The sequence below is a fragment of the Diceros bicornis genome, chromosome 4, assembly GCF_020826845.1.
Source record: "Diceros bicornis minor isolate mBicDic1 chromosome 4, mDicBic1.mat.cur, whole genome shotgun sequence".
Taxonomy (NCBI): domain Eukaryota; kingdom Metazoa; phylum Chordata; class Mammalia; order Perissodactyla; family Rhinocerotidae; genus Diceros; species Diceros bicornis.
This window is the reverse complement of record NC_080743.1, coordinates 44,603,379-44,623,087: the sequence shown is the minus strand read 5'-3', so window position 1 is coordinate 44,623,087 and position 19,709 is coordinate 44,603,379. Positions and strand designations below refer to the sequence as shown.

Here is a 19,709-nt window from a genome sequence, read left to right as displayed (position 1 = left end):
TGTGAGAACCTCACAGTAGCAGCACCTCTGTCTCATCCGGGCCCTCTCTTTTGAGAACTGCACTGAGATTATGGTCATAGATTTTTTTCTCACCACATCCTTGACCTTAAAAATGGATGGAATGCGACCTGGCTTTGCTAACGATGTATTCTTCATCTCTAAGATGGATTCCTCTTGTCCTGACTACTTCGCAGATCATTGTCAAAACAGAGTTTTATAAGGAGTATAAAAGTGTTAGATTCACAGAGGGTTAAACTATAAGCAGGGGAAACTGAGGTCAGTAAAAAGAAAGCATTTGTCCAAGGCCATACTATGTTGTCAACAGTCTAGAAGACGGTAACCACGCAGTCCTAAATTCTTGCAGAGAGATCAGCCTGCATCTCTTGGAGTTTGAACCATAGCCACCATCCTAACTTGCAAAAGGATTCTAGCCCATGAGCTCTCAGAGATGGAGAAAACCAAGGGCTTAAACTTGACTCTAAAGACTTTCAACCACAGACGCGCAAATGTTTACTCAGTGCCTCCTACAGCCTCTTACTGTGCCCGGTGCTGGAGATCCAACAGCGAGCAAGCATGGCCCTCCGGGTTGGGGAAGCCTTTTGTGGCGTTTCTCCCCGAATAAGACTTCCTCCGTGGACTCTAAGTCAATGGTCTGGTCTCGCTTTCTATGCCAGTCCCAGAAGATTCAACTCCAGAATTTGCAGCTGGACCGCAGCTCCATACTTGTGGGTGGCTCCTCCTCTCAAGACTCCTCGGGTCCCATGGAAGGAGGCCCCTTGGGGATCTTGGCTCACAACTGCAAGGAAGCAGGAGACCCGGACCCGGAGAGCAGAAGGAAATGTAATTTCCGGCTCTCTCAGCGGGCGTTGGAAACGCCTGAGCAGATTCTCAGCTCCATTCCGCAGCGGTCGGGTTTTCGGTGCGGCGCGGGATCCTGAGTAGCGACCGCGAAGGGAGCGCGGGCACCTGGGCCTGGTGAGCAGCCGCCGAGACGCAGGCTTCGCACCGGTTCTGACCCACTTGCGCCTCTTCTTTCTTTCTCTATCCCTCGGCTACCGCTTCCCCAGCTTCGTCCAAAGGGGGTACTCAGGGCTAGGCCAAGACTTAGGCAAGGTTCACTATAGTTGAGGACCTGGGGTTAAGTGGAGGCCATCCGACTGGACTCTGCCAAGTCTTCTCTTCTGAAGTTGTTCATTTTTATCCTCCCTCCCTCTCTCTCTCTCACGTTTCAACAGTAAGCAGAAGTGGCGCTCTTAGCGGACACGGATCGGAATCACGGCAGTGCCTGCATTCTCTTTCGCGCCTTATCTCGGGTCTTCTGGTTCTGTCTCACTCAGAGACCCCAAATTCTGCCTGAGGCAAACTTTCCCCGTTAATCACCTTGAAAAAACACGTCGCTAATTGCCCTAATTACTCTCGGGCCCTGCAACACCGCCCCCGGCGGGCCAAGCTGGGTAGCGCGGCGCCTGGGCACGGGGAGGGAGCCGCAGCCCGGGCGCGTGCGGAGGAGGGCGCCGTGCGCCCCGAGCTCGACGGAGGAGCGCCCCGGCCGCCTGCCGCCCGCCTCGGGTCCATCTGCCGCAACTCCGCGGCGCGGGGCCTGCTGGAGCTCGCACACCTCAGGTGCTCGGGCCGTACCTGTTGATAGAGTCGGAGCATCTTTGAGTCCCCCTCCCTTCCCCAACCTTACAGAGCGCTTCGCAAGAGGCCAGAGCAAGAGTTAGGATAACCGACGCCGGAGTACAGGGCAAGAGAAAGGCCTGCTCCTCCTCTCCCTGCCCACCCTATTGAAAGCAGCCCCCACCCCATTACCCGTTGTATGTTTTCATAAATAATCACTATCTGAAATTACCACGTTTATTTTTTATCTGTTTGTCTCATCCCTTCCCTCCTCCCGCCCCATGTACGTTTTTGAGAGCAGATACCTTGCCTGTCTTATTCAATATTCCCAGCGCTACAACCCTGCGGGGAGTACAGTGAACCTTCCACTGCTTTGTGTTAAATCAGTGAATGGACCGAGCGGCGGCTCCTCCGCTCCATGGGTGAGGAGTGAAGTGGGAGGACCCTACACTAGGTTGTCAGGTAGAGCCACACTTCCATAGTCCACTTTGGGGGGTAAGGAGGAGGAGCTGCTGAGCGGCGTCTGGGGTGGACGATGTTCCTTTCCTGATGGGAGTTTGGGAAAGGGCGTTGACACTATGGCACTCAGCCTTTTACTGAGACCGCTTCCTAGTGCCCACTCGTAAGACTGTGCTCTCGCTTTATAACCAAACTTGGGTCACGTGCTTTGTTGGGGGGCGTGGGCACAGTTTGATGTCACGATAACCCCCGCCGCGCCGCCCAGGACCAGGTGTCCCCCGGCCAGCCCCCCGGGAGCGGCGGCCCTCGCCCTGTGCAAACCTCCACCGCGGGTCCACCGCGGCAGCCCAGCCCGCGCCCCCTGTCCGCTCTTCTCATTGGCCGAAGGCATCCCCCCTGAATTCTCATAGGCTTTCCCACTTCTCCCTCCGCCCCCAGCACGGACCGCGCGCCGCGAGCAGCCGGGGAAGCAGCTCCAAGTCCGGGCCTCGGAGCAGAGGCTCGGTCGGCGCTGCGAGAGACGCGGCGCGCAGGGGCCGGGAGCGCAGTTTCAGTGGGGCGGGTGTTCCCACCCCGGACTCTCCCGTGGAGCGGAGCCCGGCAAATGGGCGCCTGAGGAGACAGAGCAGGGAAATGGACTGCTATTTGCGCCGCCTCAAACAGGAGCTGGTAAGAGAGGAGAGGGCGCCCGGGCCAGGGCGGGCTGCGCCGCCCCGACCGGTACCTGGCCCCCGGCTGGGCCCCGGAGCCGGGACGGGCGGGGCGGAGGCAGGCCGGAGAGGAGAGGAGGGCGCGCGGCCGGGCAGGCGGAGGGCAGGCCTGTTGTGAGGCAGAGGGCCCCGAGGAAACTTGGAGCGAAGATTTGTGAGAGTGAGGCAGACGCGAACAAGTGACAGAGACAGAGCAAACCCAATCCAGCCTGAGGGGTGCCTGGAGAGCCCGAGGGAGAGAAGAGGGCGCACCCCGGGAAGGAAGGACAGGCAGACGGATGGGACCCAGGCGCCCGCGCGCGGTGCTGGGGCCCTTCGGGGCGTCCTGGAGCGCTCGGGGCGCCGGGAGGGTGCGGGCCGGACCCTGCGGGGCCAGGAGGGCAGCCCGGGACTGCTCGCTCGAGGGGAGCTGGCACCGCCCGGGGCCCCCAGCGCTGCCGGGCTTGGCAGAGCTAGCGCGGCTGCGGGGGCAGGCTTGGCCGGCTGTCTGCCTGGGCTTGTCTGCCAGGAGGGAGGGGGCTGGCAGCTGTGATGGCGGGGGAGGGCCCTGCGGGAGGAGGGGCGCCGCCAGGCAGCTCGCGAGCGGGAGCTGCGGAGGCCCGGCCAGATGTCGGGTCTGGGCTTGGGGAGTGCGGAGGGAGCGTGCGGAGGCCGGGGGGTGCAGGGGCTGGGAGAGGTAGCTCAGTCTGGGGGAGATCACCCAAGTGTGGCGAGGGGTGCCTGCTTAAGCTCTGTTAGGTTGATCCTCACTGACTTCATATACAAACCCCCACCTGCCAGCTTTCCTGTTCTTCAGCCAACAGAATTCAGATATTATGGATGTCCCCCTCGGCCCCCGTGCCATCTCTTTGTCAGCCAGGCTCTCTCATGTCTTCGTCTCTGCCTCTTTTTGTCCCTTTTAGTTTGTTTCTCCGTGCGTCCACCTCTTCCCAGTCTCACTTTTCTCCCCTCCTCTTTCTTCTTACTTTTCAGAGCCAGGGGCACCCAGGCTCACAGCAGCAGACCTGGATCCAGAAAGTGCCAGCCCATGGCTCTCCAGATTCCATGACAGCCTCTCCCACTCTTGCCTGCAAACTCCACACTCTTCCGCTGGGGAGGGGACTTGGCAGCTGCGTCAGGGGCCGGCTTCGGGGGAGGGGGAGCTTGAAGCGGCAGGTGTTCTCATTGAGGCTTTCTGGTCAGGCCCCAGGCACTCTTTCTTCCTGTCTGTCCCACTCCACGGCCTTCTCAGGTCAATGGTCACTTCTCTGGTACTTCCTCCTGAAGCCCTTTTTGTGGTGACACTCAGATGGGAAAGTTTCCCAGAGAAATGCTTCTTCCGTGAGGCATGGAAGAGTCTCCATCCTGTCCCTTCCCATGCTAGTTTTCACATGCTTCCCATGTCACTTTGGGATGGCTGGCCCCAGCCCACACATATGCAATTCTGACTTTTCCCATTCATTTGTCCAATACCAGAAAGAAAGGTCAAGGTCCTCATAGATTATGTCTGAGGTCCAAGGCCCATGCTGAGAAAAGAATCTAATAGAATCCTCCTTTTATGCTTGGAATCTGGGTCCACACCACCCACCTCAGGATCTGCCTTAATAGAAGGTTTGTGGGTGTTCCTGGCATGAGCTTGAATTTTAAAATCCTGCTGATTTGCATTTTTTACAGCACCCTAGGTGGGAGGTAGTGAGGGGAGGAAGACAGTCTGTGGATGCCAGGAGAATAAAAGAAGCAAGCAGGACTCTGCACTGAGCTGAGCTCCAGGTCCTGATTTGTACCCTCTCCTGCCAAGGACGTGAGCCCCCTGTCCCCAGAGGAGGAAGGGGAGAGACTGAAGTCACCCAGCTCCCCATTAGCTTTCATTTGGCCCTTTGTCTGAGCAGTGTCAGCCTTTGACTCTCTTGGAGAGGAAGCCAAATGCCTGGCCTGGGGCCCAGAATGACACTCAGATGGGAGAGCTCTGCACTCCCCCCCTTGGTGCTCCGCCCCCTCCCCAGTGCCAGTCTGCCCAGAAAGGAGACAGAGCAGAGTGACAGGCAGAGCTATTAGAGTCTTGTTGGCTCCCTGACTCCTCAGCCCAGTGCTTAGGTAGCTGGCTCAAATCTCAGTGCCTCAGTTTCCCCAGTGGGAGTGAAGGAGAAAGTAGAGCTGAGTTAGTCCAGGCTCAGCCCTTGGCCCCTTGCTCTAAGGACTGTGGGATGAGTTCAATGCAGCTTGGTTGTAGCTGGGATAGGAAGGTGTTGGCTTGTTTATACCCCAGGTCTGCAGTGAGGTGGGAAGGGCATACAGTCGGTTTATGTCATGAGCTTGTGGCGGTGGGGGGGGGGGGTTGTTTATCTCAGGCAGAATCTTCCCTGCCACCCAGGAGGACTGTGGTTCCTGGCTTTGCCCTAAGTTAGTGTGTGCCCAGGAACGGCACTCATGTAATACTGGTCAAGTTCTGCATTCATTGATTCCACTAAATTCCCTTCAAGAAGCATAGTCCGGCAGATACTGTCAGTTCAACCCGCTGGAAAAGGAAACATGAACGGATTGTGAAGGGTATTCTGTGCTCCCCTCCTGAATCCTGGCCCTGTCCTTGGCCCAGAAAATCTAGACAGGAAGAATCTGTTCCTGAAAACCAAAATAGCAGAATTTCCCAATTTCCTGAAGCAGAAAATTTGCATTGTAACAAGTGAGCACTGCGGGGAGGCTGAGGGTTTGGGGATCCTGGCTCAGTTAGGTTGATATCTAGAGAACTGGCCCTTTCCTCTGCCTGGAAGGGGATGGGGATCGGGTTTCAGGGATGAAATGTGGCAGGAGAGTAGCAGCAGCTGACGCACTTCTTCATTAGGTGAGGGGGTAGGGCTGCAACTACCCAGCAGGGAACATATCTCTCCCCTCTCCAGCCGCCAAAGAGGGGCCCTGGCGAACACAAGACCTTGGGACCAGCTGTTCCTTACACACTGCTCCCTTGAGGGCTTCCAACAAATGCGGTTGACACAGGCACACAGAGGAAGCAGATGTAAGATGCTCACAGGGCGTTCCTCATGAGTTCAGACCAGTGTAGAGCAAATAGAGTGCACAAAGGCTGAATGAGCCGGGATCATGAAGTACAGCCAGGCTGGGGAGGCTTCCTGGAGGAGGAGGAGGTTGATGAAGGCCAGCTTCTGGAATATCCATCCTAGCTGAGGCATGGTGAAGCAGCAGAGAGACTCCTCTCAGGCTGGGGAAGGTGCTTTTGGGACACTTCGTGTTCCTAGAAGGCAGTTCTCTAGCCGCTAGTGGCCACAGGTTCAGGAGGTTCTAACATTTGGAAGAGGACCAGGGCCTAAAAGCAAAATAAGGAGGAGAAAAGAAGGTGATAGAGGAGATACTGTAGGAACAGCCTTCAGCTCTTGGGACAAAAGAGCAAATTGTTCCTGAGGCAGAAAAACCTTTTGCAAAGGATCTTGTAATGTGGTCTGCCTTGATGTTAGAGCTGGGGGAAGAGGACTTTGGACTAGACAATGTGGTGTGGTCAGTGGGAAGAGCGTGGAGCATAGGATTTGGGATCAGGCCAACTTGAACTCAAATCCTAGCTCTGTGTGACCGTGGCAGATTGCTTACCCTCTCTGTGCCTTGGTTTTCTCATCTGTAAAATGGGATTTTTAAAATACCTACTTTATATACCTACTGTGAAGATTAAGTGATGATATATGTAAAGTGCCTCCCCAGCTGCATGTCCTTAGCACATAAGACAGTGCCTGGTGTGTTGTAGGCACGTGGTAACCTCCATGTGATGATTTGATCAGACTGGTGTGCCTGAGTCAGTCATTCACAGAACACGTTTACTGAGTTCACACTATGTTTAAAGCACTTTACCAGGCACTCGTACTATGGTTACAGATATAAACAGACACAGATCCAGCCCTCAGGGAACTCACAGTTTAATAGGAGAGATAATAATAATAACATTTATTGGTGTTAACATTTATTGATATGCCAGGCATATAATGTATTATTTAATTGCCAGAGCAACACTAAGAAGTTGTGCTTCCATTAGTCCCATCTTATAAATGAGACATGGGGAGGTTAAGTGACTTGGCCAAGGTCATAGAGCTGATAAGAGGCAGAGCTGGGATTCAAACCTAGCCAATCTGACCACAGAATCTACACTCTTAATCAGCACATGTATGCAAACCTCTAGTACGGAAATAGGGATACGTGTTCTATGAAAGAGACAAGTTCAGTGCTCTGAGAAGGGAGAAATTACCTCTGGCTGGGGGAAAGCTTCCTGGAAAAGGTAGCATTTGAGCTAGACCTTGAAGATAAATAGGGATGTGAACCAGAGAAAAACAGCATTCCAGGCAGATAATAACACAACATGAGCAAAAGGTATAGAGATGGAAGTAATGGGGATGTTCTAAGACTGTCTAGCGGGGATGTTTGAAAACTCACTTGAGTTTGGCTAGAACATAGGGTGTGTGCAGAGAAATTGTGGGCAACAGAGCTGAAAGAGTTGTTGAGAGCAGACTATGGGGGACCTTGAATGCCATGCTAAAGAATCTGACCTTTTCTATATGCATTGCAGAGCAGTATGATCAGAGTCGTGCCCTGAGATCCAGCAGGTGGTATGCAGTGGAGGTGGGGTGGGGGGAGGAAATCGAGGCAGGAGGATGAGTTAGAAGGTTATCACAAGAGTCCATGCAGGAGAGTATGAAGGCCTGCACCAGAAAGGAGGAAAGGAGGGTAACTTCCTGAGGTCCTTTAGATGCCCAAGGAATTTGAGTGACTGACGGCAGTGAAGAGGAGCCAAAGCTGGTCAGGGGAGAAGGGCTCGGTGAGGCTGAGAGGCCAGTTCCCCAAAGGGGCAAGATTGGGCCCCTCTCTCCCCCTGTCTGCCTCTTGCCCGAGCACATGGCCCCAGTAGATGGTTCAGTTGGGAGAGTGGGCCCATCCGTTTCACACTTCTTTCTTTGCCCTCCTCCCTCCTCCAGCTCTTGGCACAGTTTCTATTTTACCTTCCTGTTGAGAGTTCCAGCCAAGGGCAGGGGGCTGTGAAGGTCCCTATTCACTGAGCTGGAGAATGGGCCACTTGGCAAAAGCAAGGCTTTTCCCATTTCCGGCCCTGAACCTCCTTCTAGCTTCCAGAAGGGCTGAAAGGAACTGTGTGGGGATCTTGTGAGTAATGGGGGTGGGGGGAGCGAGGCAGGGCACAGTGCCAGGTCCATGGGCAAAGCTGGAGCCCATGTCAAAGGATTCTGGCTGAGCTGGGGGAGGGTGTGAGATGGATGGATGGAGGGCACAGCTGTGGGATCAGTCAGGGGCCTAGGAGAGGGCTTGGGAAGGTTGCCGAGGATGCTCGTGTCACACTTTCCCATCCCCGCTCCTCCCACACCACAAAGGGCCCAGCAAGCGCCAAGGGGGAGGTGCTGTCCATGGGCAGCTGACCCCACACTACCCCCTCAAGGGCTCAGGGCTGGAGGTCCAGGATGGTGGGGTTTGGCTTCCCCGCGGCATCTTCCCCTCAGCCCCAAGCAGGCAGATCATCTTCCCTCTTCAGAGGATTCGGTGAAGAGACGCCTTCCCTGGAAATCAACTAACTGGGGCTTGGAGTCCCTCCAAGACTTCGTGCTCTTCCTCCCCACAAGTAAGAGGGCCAGGCTTGGGGTCCCAGTCCTCCCACTAAGACGCCTCGGAACCTCAGGCAATAGATCCGTGTTTCCACTAGTGGCACTCAAGATGACATTAGGTGATACTCAGATGAAAAACACATATATATACCATCTATTTATGGCAAGCGATATACATTTCACACAAGTTCCTATGTAAAAACGTTTATTTCTATAAACAATTAGTAGATTTAAGTAAAATGTTAACTAGGAGACTAGATCGTATGTAGATATGGTGAAAGTCATGAAGGCAGTCTAGGGAAGGGTGTTTGGGAAACCCTGAGGGAGAAGATGAACCTCTCAGATCTCCAGTCTCCTAATCCATAGAGTGGGGATCACTCCCCGCCGCCGGCCTCCCAGAGTAACTGTGGGGATCGGAAAAGGCACTATAGAGGAAGGGCAAGTGCCACACACATGGGAGGGACTGTCATTTTACAGAGGCAGAATCTGAAGCACAAAAGGTTGGAGAGTCTGCCCACTGTCACGTGGCTGAGTTAGTCCCCTAGGACTGCAGGCTGGGTCTCCAGATACAGCCCGGGGCTCTTTACAAAGACCAGGAGGGTGTCCGGCAGCCTCTAACACAGGGAGGAGTCCAGGGGCTGATTTAAACTGCAGGGGGAGAGACTAAAGTTTGAAATGAAGAAAATTTTTAGAATGAAACATTTCGAGGCCCAGGAGATGCTGGGGAGCGGGAGAGGGACTGTGGGGTGGGCTGGAGTCAAGGATGGTGGTGAGACCCTTCGTGGCCTTTCTCAGAAAGGATTCCCACAACCCTCTCTGGGATATGCTTATTAAAGTTATGAAATTGGAAGGTGGAGCAGGTTAACTCTGTGTGTGAGAGTGTGTGTGTGTGTGTGAGTGTGTATGTGTGTGAGTGTGTGTGTGTGTGACTGTGTGTGTGTTTGTGTGTGTAATTAGGGGTTGGGAGAGAGGGAGGCGGCTGTTAGATCCATTCTCACTCAAACTAATCAGAACCAATTAGACCCTCATGACTTTTCCAATGGACCCCTGAGGGCAAGTTCGGTATGATTTGGTCTCTGTCCTGAGGCAGGGCCTGAGGCTCTGAGGCCCTGGGAGGCCAGAGAGGAGCCTGGAGACAGGGATTTAATGGTGAGAATTTCTAGCTTGGGATTCTCTCTGATTTGGCCCCTCTCCTCTGTTCCCACCTCGCACTGCTCTCTCTTCTCCCTCTTTGGTTCCTGAGGCAAGAGAAACCCTGGGATCTGAGAAGGTCTCACGCTCTGGACGAAGACAGCAGCTTGCCCTCTGGCTCTTTCTCCTTGGGTGACATCATTCCTTCTCTTTGGGTGACATCTTTCCCTTGGGGCTGGGAAAGGCTGCCCTGCTGGCTCCCCTCCCGGTCAAGCTCCAGCTGATGCTCCCACCTCCCCACTTCCCCTGGCCCTCCCCACTTCCCACACTCTGGCTTCCTTCCTCGATTGTCATCCCTCGAACAGCTGCCTCCTGGCAGTGTCAGCGCCGAGCTGACGGAGCCGGCGTGAGAGTGGGCAAGAAGAGGCCGAGGCTTCCCTTCCTTCCTCTCTCCTTTCTCTGTGGGGTGTGGGGGTGGGAGGGAAGGGTCAGGACAAGAGATGTGTTTCTCCTCGATCAGACCAGATAGATGAATGGGATCCTATCATTACTGTGTGTTCAGGTTCACTGAGGAAGAAATGTTCTGGAAGTTCTTAGGAAGTCTTAAATTAAGATAACAGCCAAAATTCACCTTTAACAGCCACGCGTAAACACACATTGCCTCACCTAATCTGCACAATAGCTGTACGAGGCCGGAACTCTTATTCCCACTTTAAAGAATGGAGAAATCGAAAAACAGAATTTGAGTAACCTGCCCAGATCCCACTGCGGTTACACAGCAGAGCTGGGATTCAAACCCTGTTCCATTTGTCTCCAGAACCCAAGATCTTAACCAGTACAGAATATCATTTTCCATATGAGTGTAATTTCAGCTCTTGTTTACTTAAATAGGGCCTCTGTTTTACGCGCAGCCCTGAATTCATACATGCCCACACATTCGTTCTCACTGGAAAACGGTACAAAATGTCGGCATTATTTTTTAAGGATTTTTCCATACTAGAAGAGATTGAATGGAGTCATTTCATTCCTCCACTGCCTCTGACCTGGACTGTGTTCCGCCTTCTGGAAGGAAGCCTGCAAGCTCAGACTCCTTGCCTCCTGTGAAATGAAACCTTAAGAAATGTCCCTGACTCTTTCTCCTTGTGCAGTGAGTTACTGCCTGAGGGCAGCAGGCAGTCTGGAGGGGTGATTTGGGGTGCTCAGTATATGTTTTGTGGGTACGTAGCAAGCGCCAGGTGCTAGCTAGGTTCTGGGGAGACCTAACGATGTGCAGGTCTCAGTCCCTGCCCCCCTGCTGAGTAGATGCTCAGTAAATGATTCATGAGTGACTGGGCATTTAAATGCACGGAGGAGCTGGGGTGGGTACCTGAGTCGCAGGACTGCAGGGAAGAGCATTTTAAGTTTCACAGAAGCGGTTCTGACAGGAGCACGGGGAACGTGCGAGAGAGGAGAGACATGCCTGGAATGGAAAGTTGGAGTTCTGTCATGGTGGGTCTTGGCCACAGGATTTTATTATTAGGGGGATGGAGAGGCTTCTGAGTGGCAAGTGACATGATCAGAGATGTGTGCTGGGAAGACTGATCCGGTGGCTGGAAGGCCTTCGAGGGGGCTTCCGTAGCATTCCAAGGGACAGAAAGGCAGATGTGAGGCACCTGGGGACAGGAACAGGGGCGGTTGGATAGAAAAGCCAAAAATGACTCCGAGGTTCCAGGTTGGGGTGACAAGGAAAGTGGTGTGAGAGAGGGGGCAGAAACAGGGATGTCAGAGGAGAAGCGGTTTGCCAGGAAGGGACCTTGAGGAGTTTGGTTTGGGGCTTAGAGTCTCCTCTGACTCTGCTCTGGGTCTTCCCAGCTGCGGCCGAGCTGCCTCCAAAAGGAAGGGGTCAGGAAGGTGGAAGCCAAAGGGGTCAGAACAAGGGACCATCAGCCGGCACAGCCACTCTACAGGCTGTGTCTCTTGCTGCTGCTGCTGCCACTCAAATGGGGCGTGGTTGCGTGCAGGGCCCCGAACCACCACTTCTTCTTGCCCTGTTTTGGGGAAGGTGCTGAGTGTGGGCAATCCTACACCCAGCAAAGGCCTTCTTGCCTTCAGGGACAGTTAGTCCTCCACTGCCTGTTAGTGCTGTTGGCTCAGGAGAGCCTGGCCTGGCTCCTCACCACCGCCACGGCTGGGTTTGACAGGGGAGGGTTTGACCCCGAAGCCTGAGAGGGTCAGCTGCAGAGCCTCTGTGCCTCCCCTCGCAATCCCTCCCCCACTCCGTCCTGTGGGCTTAGCTCTGTGTGTTAGCACGAGGCCGGGAGGTAAGATGATGCCTGCGGGTCTCTGGGGGGCTTAAGAAACAGATGGTCCCCACACAAGAGGTTTGCTGTTGGTAACACGAGCAGATCTGGGAAGGGAGCTGGCGGGACCAAGGCAGCTTGGGCCCGGGGACAGGAACCTCGTGAATGTTATCAGACAAGCGTCCCCCACCCAGCCTCCAAAGTCGGCCCTCACCCAAGTCACTCTCTCAGCCCCTTCCAGCTGGCACCTGGGACTCGGGCCTTAGACACCCACAAAGGGACCAGGGAACTGGCCCCCAATATCCCCACTCTTTGCCAGGGCAGCAGAGCCAATTGGGCTGGGAAGGCAGGAAGAGCACTGGAGCCAAGTCTGAAAGCAGCTGAGGGGAGACAGGTGTTTGGAAGGGAGAGAAGGGCTGGAAGAGCTGGGCAAGGGTTTCTGCACACAGCAGCTTCCTGGCCCCCTTATTGCTCTCCTGACCAGCCAGATGAAAGGAATCCCCAAACCTACCCTTTCTCTCAGGGCATCTGAGCTCCTCCTCTTCCCGCAACGTCCCTTTCACCCCTTCTGCACTACCCTGTGGAGCACAGAGTGGCCTGAAAGTCCAGCCCCAGCGCCCAGCCATGCTGAGGCAGTGCTTGGAGTCAGGACTGTAGCACTTGGCGTGAGATGTCCTGTGTGGAGTCCCAGCAGTATGAGCTGGTGACCTTAGGCAGGTTGCTTCACTCGCAGGATGGTTAACTCATTTGTTAAAATGAGAACGATAAAAGCAACCTCATAGGGTTTATATGAAGATTAAATGAGATGATGTGCGTAGAGTACTCAGCACAGTTCCTGTCACACAGTAAATGCTCACAAATTACTGTCATCCTCCTCCTCCTCCTCCTCTCAGGGAGGCTCAGGGGAAGAAGAGGGCACAGACACAGAAAGGACAGAGATGGCCACAACTTTGTGTACCCTCACAATGCCCTCAGCTCCACATCTTACTATCTATGTAATCTTGAGCAAGTTACTTATATGCCTCAGTTTCCTGATCTATAAAATGAGAGCAGTAATAGTCACTACCTCATGGCGTAGTTGGGGAGATTAAATAGAGATTAATTTATACATATGCATACATATGTACACATATGTACCTTAGGACTTGCCTGCCTTAGCAAGTTAGCTACCATTAATATTATTTCCTTTATCTAGCCATATCAGTGTTAAAATTCCTCCCCTCCCAGCTCTGATCTGCAGTGTATGAGGCTGTACAGAGGTGGGGTCAGTGGCAGGCTGGAATGACCCTGGAGGTGTGTGTTTGGGGAGGGGGTCTAGGTTCAGGGCCAGTGAGGGGCAGCCCTTCCCCCAACACCCCGTGGCTCACTGGCCCTGTACCTTCTCTTTCCTCTGCAGATGTCCATGAAGGAAGTGGGTGATGGCTTGCAGGATCAGATGAACTGCATGATGGGGGCGCTGCAGGAACTGAAGCTCCTACAGGTGCAGACAGCACTGGAACGGCTGGAGATCTCTGGAGGGGGGCCTGCTCCAGGCTGCCCTGAAAGCCCCTGGACACAGCCGGAAACCCCTCGATGGGAGGGTGGCAGAGGTCCTGCCCGGCCTGTGGCTTGCTCCCCCTCCAGCCAACCTCCTCTTGGCAGCAGCACCAAGTTTCCATCCCGTAGGAGTGTGTGGGGGAGGGATCTGGCCCCCCTGCCCGGGACTCAGCTGCCAGAGCACCAAAGCCGTGCCCAGCAGGGGCCAGAGCTGGTAGAACCTGATGACTGGACCTCCACACTGATGTCCCGGGGCCGGAATCGACAGCCCCTGGTGTTAGGTGACAACGTGTTTGCGGACCTGGTGGGCAACTGGCTGGATCTGCCAGAACTGGAGAAGGGTGGGGAGAAGGGTGAGACTGGGGAGGCAGGCAGGCCCAAAGGAGAGCGGGGCCAGCCCTGGGAGCTGGGCCGCAGGTTTGCCCTAACGGCAAACATCTTTAGGAAGTTCTTGCGTAGCGTGCGGCCTGACCGGGACAGGCTGCTGAAGGAGAAGCCAGGCTGGGTGACCCCCACGGCTTCCGAGCCCCGAGCTGGCCGCTCGCAGAAGGTCAAGAAGCGGAGCCATTCCAAGGGCTCTGGACACTCCCCCTTCCCAGGCACTGCGGAGCCCAGACGAGGGGAAAATCCTTCCGCAAGCTGCCCTAAGGCCCTGGAACCCTCACCCTCTGGCTTTGATATTAACACAGCTGTTTGGGTCTGAATCCTAGAAGCAGAAAGTTAACTGGACCCAAAAGGGCCAGGTCTCAATGCTGGGCCCCTGGGAAGAAGGGCGGGTGGGCGGTATGGCTTTCAAAAGCCTAACTCCAAGTTCCTTTCCCAGAAAGGAGGGAGAAGAAGCAAGAGTGTCCGCAGAAGGGCTCACGGGCTGTTGTCGGGAGAGGCCATGGCAGGGGCTGGCTGGTGGGGGAGGTGAACGTTCCTGGACTGACTCTGTGTGTGTGTGTGTGTGTGTGTGTGTGTGTGTGTGTGTGTGTTGCTCACTGTGGGGCTGGAGGTGACAGCAGGGAGGGGACACTGGGAAGAGAGCGGGAAACCTTCTGACATTCCTTCCCTGTCCCCAAAGACCTCAGTGGAACAGTCTGTATGGGTTAGGGCACTAGGGCCTCAGATTCCCCAGAGGCCCCTAGTAAGGACACCATCTGTAGTGTCCTCAACCTTTTAACTGTTTGCTTCCCTGTCAAGGTGCCGCTCTAGACACAGGTTTTAAACCCCAGCCTCCAGGGAGTGGGAGCCACAGAGAGGCAAATTCCCACCCCACCCCTTCCTGCTGCCTCTGCGACTTCAGCCCATACCTGGGTCCTGAGAAATGGGCTGAATGAGGAGCATATGTATAAGGAGTACTTGGGGAAGCCCCAGATGCTCCTCACATCTTTTCAAAAGCACAGGAGAGGAAAGATGCTCTTTGTATAGCACTTTACATGTTTGGAAGCCTTTTCATATCCATTATCTCATTAGTAAGTGGCCAAGTAAGGCAGGTATTATCCCCATTTTCCAGAAGAGGAAGTAAGCCTAGATATGCTGCTACCTGCCCATGATCAGGCCCCAGGCAGGAGGCAGACCAGTGCAGGGCTGACAAAGGAGAGGCCCAGTGTGTGGGCCCTGGAGCCACACACACTCCTTCCCCAACACCCTGTTTCCAGCCCAGAACTCCACCCAGAACACAGGAACATGTCAATACACCAGTGAGGCCAAGGCGAGCCCAGAAGAAATACGCACTCACTTTAAAGAAGTTCCTAGCTCCATCCCGCGGCCTCCCCCACGAGGCGCAGCCCTAGGCCTCAGCTTCCTACCTCAGCCAGGACCAACCAGGGCGGAGAGGGAAGGGCCGGGAGCAGCAGCTCAGCCCCCGCGGCACCTAAAGCTTCCTAAAGCCAGGCTGGGCACGTGGCCCGGAGCGAGACGCCGCGCAGATCCCGGCGCCTCGGCCGCCCCCTGGAAGCTGCCGTCCCGCCCACTCCGGCAGGGAACGCCCACTGGCCGGGAAAAGACAATGTGGGTCCCTGTTTGGGCCGAGCTGGCCCGCGAGGGCACTCCCTCTCTCCTCCCCTTGCCGCCTCCTGGCTGATCTCCCCTCTGCCTGATGGGGGGTGACAGCTGCAATTAGAGGCAAGATGCCTTCCTGCCCTCCAAGCATTAATAGCAAATTGGAGAAGGAAAATAACAAGAAGGCTCTTCCTGCATCCTGGACCCCCAGGGGGCAAAGATAGAGCGAGGAGGCTTAGAGTGAGCAGCTCCACAGCTGGAGTTGGGGGTGCTTAGGGTCACTCTCAAATTCCCACGCAGTCAAATCATAGATGTTTAGTTTTGAGTTGCAGAAGCTGTAAGAGGAAAGGTGCTAATTTTTTTTTTTTTTTGAGCGTTCACTCTTTGCCAGGCAGTGTGCACATGTCTTACAGACTCCCAAATGACCCTATAAGGTATTTTCCTCTCAGTAAACCAGTGGAGGCTTGTAGGGGTCATGCAAGCTGCCCAGATCAGGCTGCAAGCAAAGAACTAGGATTTGAAACAGGGTTGTCTGGCTCCCAAACCCCTGTCCTTTCCTCTCCTGCTCTCCCTGGAGTTGGTCAACTGAGCTAGCCCTTTCTAGAGGAGTCTCCCCTGCCCATCCTCCATGTCTTCCCACAGAACTCTGATATGTCAGTCCTGGGTGAAGGCCCATTGGCTGTGGCTGCCTTTGGTGGCGGTGATGTGTGCGTGTGTAGAATGTGTGTGTGAAGATTACACTTACTGCTCCACTGAGTCCTGACAGGAGGGAGCCGTGGGCTGCTGGGGGGTGGAGAAGCCATCCAGCAGTTATTCAGGACGGCTCCAGCTCCGAGTAGGGAATGATTCTACAGGAAACCAAGTCACCTCGTGGCCATTCATCTGCGACTCATCTGTTTTGTGGACCGGTCATAGCAATTCAGGCCAACTGAACAAAACGTTATGAACACCCGCCAATGCCAGGCATGGGGATAGGAACTAAGCACAGAGCAATGAGAAGGACGGGGTTTCTGACTCAGGGTCCAGTGGGAAGGAAGAAGCAACTCTTAACCCATCGGTTAGCCAAAAGGGATTCAAGGGAATGAAAACTTATTTTAACTTGGGCCAGAACAAAACAATTAGGAAGTGACATTTGCTGCCAACATAGTTCACAGGTGTCGCCTTTCACCGTCACCTTTGTGTTCTTATTTCCTCCTCACCACACTCTGGGAGTGGCTGCTGTTACTCTTGTATTACACAGAGAGGCTCAGAGAAGTTAAGTGACTTGCCCAGGGTCACAGTGGCAGAGCTGGGATTGAAACCCTTCCAATTGATTTCCAGTCTTGTGCTTTTAAACTACCCCACAAATTGTCCATTTCTGCCCCAAAGCCAAGTCAAGAGGAACAACAAACCTGTCCTCCCCATATCATCCGGGCCCCTGCGTGGATAATACATGGAATGCTGACTGTCCGGTGGGGGAATTTAGCCCCAGTCTTGAAAGAGGTGATGTAACGCCCCGTCCACTATGTCATGCTTTGCTAATGAAAGATTATGGCCGATTCATTTTCCACCATAATTTTTCCTTTTCCCTCCTGGGCTCCTGCCGCGACAATAATGGAGACTGTATTTTATTGAAGGTGAGGGAAGAGGTGAATGGGAAGGCCTGGAGCCTAAGTGAAGCAGGAAAGTGTAGGGGTGGGAAGCCGTGTGTGTGGGGGGAGGTAGTGGAAGTAAGGGCAGAGAAATTGACAGCTTAATTCTGCCCCTGGGGCTCATTTTATGGTTAATTATGACATGTAAATAAGCTGGAAGTTCATTTAATACCCTCCCTGGCCTGGGGCCCTGCCTCACACCTGGCCCACTTCCCTGGCAGGTACAGGGGTCCCCTGACTGGCCCAGGCATCTGCTCAGGGCCCCACTTGCTTCTTTGTCGCCCTGTGGCCAGAGTGTGTCTATAGATGTCCCTGAGACCGTGAGCAGGAGCTAGAAGAGTCCCTGCTGGGCGTGGCGGGTGGCCTGTATGGTCTCCCTCTCTTCTCTTTCCAACCCTGAGACCTGGGACCCCTTTTTTCCAAAGGGCGCAGGGCCCCTCTCCCTCAAGTGCTTCCCCTGCACCCCACCCCACAAACCTGCCCTGAGGAATAGAACCCGGTTCAGCCCTGTCCCCACCACATCCCACTGTTCCCAAAGCCCTGTGGGGAGAGAGCTCCTCTGTCTTGCCCAAGACACACTAACATTCCCCACAGTGCCTCCATAAAGGCAAAAGCACAGCCTGTCTCCAGCTTTCAACCCATCTCAGGTAACCTCCCACCCAGGGCATTAGGCACTTCTGCCAGTGCCATGGCATGAGCACTGGATTTGGAGTCAAGACAGGATTGGAGACCCAGTTCTGTCACTGTGTAAGCTTGAGCATGTTGCTTGGCCTCTCTGAGCCTCATCTTTCTCGTCTGTGAAATAGGGATAAAGCAGAGCTGCTGTGAGATTTAAAGGACATAATGTACCTAAGAGTGAGGCACACCGCCTAGAACACAGCAGAAGCTCAATTTATATTGGACTGCCTGCCCCTTGCTCCAGGCACTAACCATGTGACCCCGGGCAAAAATGCTAAAAAATAAAAAGTTTTCTCTGAGCCTTGGTCTCCCCTTCTGTTAAAAAATGTATACTGGCCCTTATTACCTCACACAATTGTAGCCAGGATCAGAGAAGACAATAGGTGTGATCGTGTTCTTGTACATTGTAAAAATATTACTCAGAAGGGCTGTTATTTGCAAACTGGGAACAATTTACTTTTCCATGGAAGGATGATATGCATATGTGTGTGTTGGGGGGTGGGGCATGGAGAGGGCAGCGGCAAGGGCTGAGCTCAGAAATGGTGCTTCAGGATCCACTGCCTGAGGACGAGCTCTAGGGACACTCCCACCCCCTGCACCCCAGTTCCCCTCATTCCTGACAAGGACTAGAGAGTTGAATGAGCTAAGTCCTGATAGTTTTGAGAAGAGTCAGGCCCCTCATGGGCTCTCTGCTCTTTAAGGTCTTAGCCCCTAGAGTCCCTGCCAGGCCCCACATCTCTCCCTTCCTCCCTTTCCCAGCCACCCTGGGGGATAACAGCCCAACAGTGCTTGTGGCTGTCCTAGAATCCCTCCCCTCCGGATTGGGGGAGGCAGGGTGGAGACAGGTTTCTGTGAAGCCTCAGGCTGGTGCTGTCCAAGGAAGGGTGATGGGCTGGAAGGGCCAAGCAGACCCCGGGGATACAGGGCAGGGGCATAAGGACCTCAGAGTATAGTCACCCCCTCGGCACTATTATTAGAACGTCTCCTGCCTCCCTTTTGTCTCCTCTACCCAAGCCTTAAAATGGATGATGAAACCTCTCTCCCAGATTCCCTCTGAATTTGACAGAGGACTTCCTTCCTACCCCTCTCAATACCCTTCAATCAGCCCTGACATATCCCTCTTCCTCCCACCTCCAAGCCCAAGATATACCCCCCAAATTCCGGCACATGCACCCACACATGCACGCACAGCCACCACAATTAAGTTGGCCTTGCCAGTGTCCCCGAAACAAAGTCCACATTCTTGACCCCCACTGGAGCCCTCCTCTTTCTTCGTCCTGTATAAGTGTCCCCCACCCAGGGCTCTCTGAAAGCATCTTTGTGTTCCTGGTCAGAGAGAGGCCTCCAAGGAGCACTAAGTGGGGGAGCCCTTCTTAGGACACCCTGGACACAGCACTTGGGGCAATAATAATCTGACAAGGAGCCATGACATTCACCTTACACTTGGCCTTGTCCCTGCATCTTGGCCGGGCCCTGGGTAGAGGAGGAAGCAGGATCCTCGACTATACCAGGTCTCAGGCCACAGCTGCTGCACTCCTTGGCTTCCACTCCACAGAATCCCTTCACCCTGGATATGCCCCTCTGGGCGTATCCCTCAAGATGACTGCTCCATTCCAGGGACATAGGAATCACTGCATGAAAGTACCTCCCGCATGTTGGGCACCTCCACCCTCCCTGACCATGACCCAGCTCTGGCCTGTCTGCCCTGCCCCTCTTTCTGCTCTCTCCACTCTGAGAGACGTCCCCTAGTTTCATCCAACTGGCCAGGGAGGGGTGGGGTTCAGCACGGCAGATGCCACCTGACACCCAGTCTGAGGCTACTTCACGCCTCCCTCGAGGGGCAGGTGTTGGTTTGGGGGTGGGAGGGACAGGATCCTCGCTCACAGGAAGAATCAGGTTTTGTTTTCTTCTTTCCCCTGCTCCGCAAATGTTACTTCCGCCGGCTGCTCTCTCTTTCCTCCTGCGCCTCTCCCTTAGCCCCCCTCCTCATCTTCTCCTCCTGACAGAGGCTGGACCTGCAGCTGCAAGGAAATATGCTGCTGTGCTTTGGAGGACCAGGGAGGAGGTGAAGGACCGGGGAGGAGGTGAAATGTTGAGACC

The 19,709-nt window shown here is 54.5% G+C and overlaps 1 protein-coding gene across 1 annotated transcript; it reads left to right on the top strand.

Moving 5' to 3' along the window:
* The first annotated feature begins 2,535 nt into the window (after positions 1-2,535).
* Positions 2,536-18,143, top strand: INKA2 (inka box actin regulator 2). The gene is made up of 2 exons (XM_058538786.1): positions 2,536-2,748; positions 13,175-18,143. The coding sequence occupies exons 1-2, from the start codon at positions 2,713-2,715 to the stop codon at positions 14,015-14,017; spliced, it is 879 nt and encodes a 292-aa protein (XP_058394769.1). The 5' UTR covers positions 2,536-2,712; the 3' UTR covers positions 14,018-18,143.
* The last annotated feature ends 1,566 nt before the right edge of the window (positions 18,144-19,709 follow it).